The following is a 3495-nucleotide window of genomic DNA, read 5'->3' as shown; positions in this document are numbered from 1 at the left end:
ACTCAAGAGCTGACCAACCTCAAAGAACTCTAAGTTGGTCAAGCCCTGGACCTCTTCTAGTATATCAAGTACTTTAGAAGTGCGATTCACTGACTTGCCGAGGCCAAATTTAAGCATTGAGTCGGCAACGATCTTTAGAAAGGCCCCGAGTACTTCACAAGGACAAGTAGGGCTCGATCGTTTCCTGCCTGCGCTCCCATTTTGAGTGGCATTGGAATTAGACGTGTGAGTGGGAGTGCTACGTGAGCCGTGTTGTCCAATCGAAGGACTGTCTGGCGAAAATGGGATGGTCCTTGCAGAGTCTGTGACAAAATCATCTGACAAGTCAATTGTATCATCGAGGTCATCATCTAGCTCTCTCCATGCATTATTGAGTTCTTGTTGAAGACGAGATGATGATGCTGATGCAGCTATAGTCCTACTGCCTTGGACAAAACGTCCCGATGCCTGGTCGGAACCGACGATAGTTGCAAGATCATCCATTCTCTCAATCCGTTTACCGCGGAGTTTCTCCGCACGGGGGTGAGACTGCAGCCGTACATTAATGAGTAGTAAGTACAATAAGAAGTGTATACTGATTGCAAATATTTTCACTTTATTTTGAAAAATTTATACCTTGATATATTCCTCCCAGACTTCATCAGGAGTCGTCACCACCATCCGCTCGTTGTCCCATCCGAACCCGCTCGCCGATAGCATATCCTTCACTGCAATGTACTCCCTTTTGTAATACCTTAGTCGGTTAGAGACATTCTGCCACTTGAGGACTACATTGGTATGCTTTGTAACGGCGTCGGCGGCACTTTGGTACGCCTCACGTTTGAAACCGTTGTCGCCTTTGCGTCCCAATGCCACTTGTTCTAAAAATATGTCGATCATTACCTGATCCATATCAGGAGTCCACTTTATTTTCGATGCTCGGGACGCAGGCTCGGCCAGGGATTTCGCCGTCCTCGTGCGTGGGGAAGATCGTGTGGGCACCACTGGTGTCTTGGCCGGTGAATGTATTGGTGTCGATGGATCACTAGACATCCTATCTGGCATACCACCTGCATATCAAGTACATATGATGATTTGCATAAAGTCAACCATAATCATAAGAATATGATCCATGTTTTAAAAGATCGATTATCAAAAACATCATCTGTTATCTCCATATGATGACTCTACCATCTTAGAGATTGGAAGATTGCAATTCCTTTGATAGGTACGTAACATGATTTAGAAAGTAAATAACATCAAGTCATAGAATTTGTAACAAATAGCGATAAATTATCTAGTCCTACTATTTTGTTGCGCATCTTCCCACAATTTGTTTGCTATAGCATCGCGCACACAATTCCAATCATCTTTTTCACGCTGAGATGCGCGCAGTAACCATTGTCGCTCGTCGTTCGTTGAAACCTCGTGAGGCGTTGGGTTACTCTCCCCATCAGTGGCAGATACTCCAGCGTAGGCCATCTCTTCTTGAGATTCTGGTCTAGTACGTATGAAATTGTGTAAGACACAGCAGGCTATCACAATTTGAATCTGTGTGGGGAATTCATACTGCATGGCGGTCTTCAGGATGGGGAATCTGCCTTTCATAACACCAAAACAACGCTCAATTGCATTGCGCAACTGTGCATGCCGATAATTAAACAGCTCCTTCATGTTGGCAGGTGCTCTCCCGGTTCGATACTCCTGTAAGTGATATCGAACGCCCCGGTATGGAGCCATAAAACCAGGTGAATGTGCATAACCGGCATCGACAACGTAATATTTTCCTACACATTTGAATCAAAGTCCCATTGAGTTTACAATAATATAAGTCAACGTGATGAAATAGACTGGCAATCTCTTAAAAGATAACCAAATACCATGTGGGACAAGCAAGGGATCATCTGATCGACTCAGAGCATTGTGTAAGACCCTCGCATCCGAAGCAGAACCCTTCCAACCGGCCAATATGTAAATGAAGTTCATATCAAATGAACACGCCGCCAGTACGTTTTGGGAGAGGACCCCCTTCCGATTGCGGAAGCTCGCATGGTCACCGGCAGGCACATGAGCAGGAATGTGTGTACCATCAATTGCCCCAATGCAATCCTAAATACATTGGATAAAGGTGTGAATGAAGGGTAGTATAAAATACGTATATGGAAATATGACCCGCCATAATTAATACCTAAAAGTAAGCAGCCTAATTTGTGTTTTTCTAAATCTCAGATGGAGTCACTGGTCCAGCCTGTTTAACGAAAATTGGGTACAGCGAGACAATTGTATCTAATACACTATGAAAGTAGCGACTCACAGTTTCACTCGATCGAATGAATCTATGACCAATTACCGATTTCGAACATTGTGCCCCAATGTGTGTAGGAACATTACTAACTATTCTTCAAGACTCACACGCTGAGTATCACACAGCACGGTCTTCTCGCATAGCTGGGTACATAGATAGAAGAACATCGCTCGATTCATCCTAAGTTGCGTGACACAATCCCCGTCACTGGCCCTAATGATAGAGTTGATGAACCTGGCGCGCTCATCCTCTCCATGACGAGAGGGCTGTTTGAACATGTATTCATGACAATACTCCCTGACAGCCGCTACACAAGCCATCATCGCCCTTGCAACCATGACACTATCTGTATCTTCTCCCGATTCTTCACTCTCCATCGCCAACTGATAACCAAAACCATTAGGTTCGTATACTCAGATTGACAATAATAGGTAGAATTTCTCTCATGTTATGGGGAATAATGGATAGTTATAAGTCAAGCAATCTTACATGGGAATGTATTTGGAACATCTGAAGTCCTTCCATCTACTCTTCAAGAAAAGGTTGAATAATTTATATGGTGGGATAAGTTCACATATGATTACATGTTAAGAAGTTCACATTTCACAACCCATTATTTTCTGATAAATTTTGAAGAGATGGATTCCAATTGAAAATCCTGACTCATGTTTAGAATCTGGTTTGAGGGTTAAAATAAATAAGATTATACGACAAAATTCTGAAAAATCAGCTGAATAGGAGGCAGAGAGTTTAATTAAAATGATATAATATGCAGTGAATAATGCAAATGTCAGTTTTTCGATATGAACAGAAGTGTAGAACCGTACCTCCTAAACGTCTCTGTAATGAACAAGAACGGTGTGCTTAACAATGTTTCCTGAAAAATGGAACAACATGTAATGGAAATATTCCTTCAGTTAAGACATCACATGACTATAATAAGGAAGTCCCATCATACACCATTGCATATACAACAAATACAGTTGTTCGCATATAGGTCATTGGCTTTTTCCATATGAATGGAGTGTGCAATATTAACTACTAGATCATTGCGATTAAGGTAACAGGTCAGGCTATAATAGATAGAAGTGAGATTAGAGAAACCATACCAGCTAAACTTCAAGGAAAAGTAACCATAATGCAATTAATGAAATTCATAAGATAATCCACTAATGAAAATCAGAAGATAGTTATGGGATTTGAAATTTCAT

At 41.8% G+C, this 3495-nt stretch overlaps 1 protein-coding gene across 1 annotated transcript; it reads right to left on the bottom strand.

Annotated features, from left to right (window-relative positions):
- LOC131254087 (uncharacterized) lies at nt 1–2168 on the bottom strand. Its single transcript, XM_058255108.1, has 3 exons — nt 1860–2168; nt 1287–1766; nt 1–1049 (listed from the first exon to the last, which is right to left on the bottom strand). The coding sequence occupies exons 1-3, from the start codon at nt 1963–1965 to the stop codon at nt 610–612; spliced, it is 1026 nt and encodes a 341-aa protein (XP_058111091.1). The 5' UTR covers nt 1966–2168; the 3' UTR covers nt 1–609.
- Nucleotides 2169–3495: the final 1327 nt, after the last annotated feature.

Source organism: Magnolia sinica, chromosome 8 (assembly GCF_029962835.1).
Source record: "Magnolia sinica isolate HGM2019 chromosome 8, MsV1, whole genome shotgun sequence".
In the NCBI taxonomy this organism is placed as follows: domain Eukaryota; kingdom Viridiplantae; phylum Streptophyta; class Magnoliopsida; order Magnoliales; family Magnoliaceae; genus Magnolia; species Magnolia sinica.
Note: the sequence above shows the minus strand (reverse complement) of the source record. Positions and strands in the feature narration are given on the sequence as shown.

Bases quoted from the DNA above. Each gene is read 5' to 3' on its own strand.
- LOC131254087 (XM_058255108.1), bottom strand. From the start codon at position 1,965: ATGAACTTCATTTACATATTGGCCGGTTGGAAGGGTTCTGCTTCGGAT. The intron at 1,767-1,859 runs GTATTTGGTTAT...TCAAATGTGTAG, and splicing joins TCCCTTGCTTGTCCCACATG to GAAAATATTACGTTGTCGAT. The intron at 1,050-1,286 runs GTAGGACTAGAT...CTTGATATGCAG, and splicing joins GGAAGATGCGCAACAAAATA to GTGGTATGCCAGATAGGATG.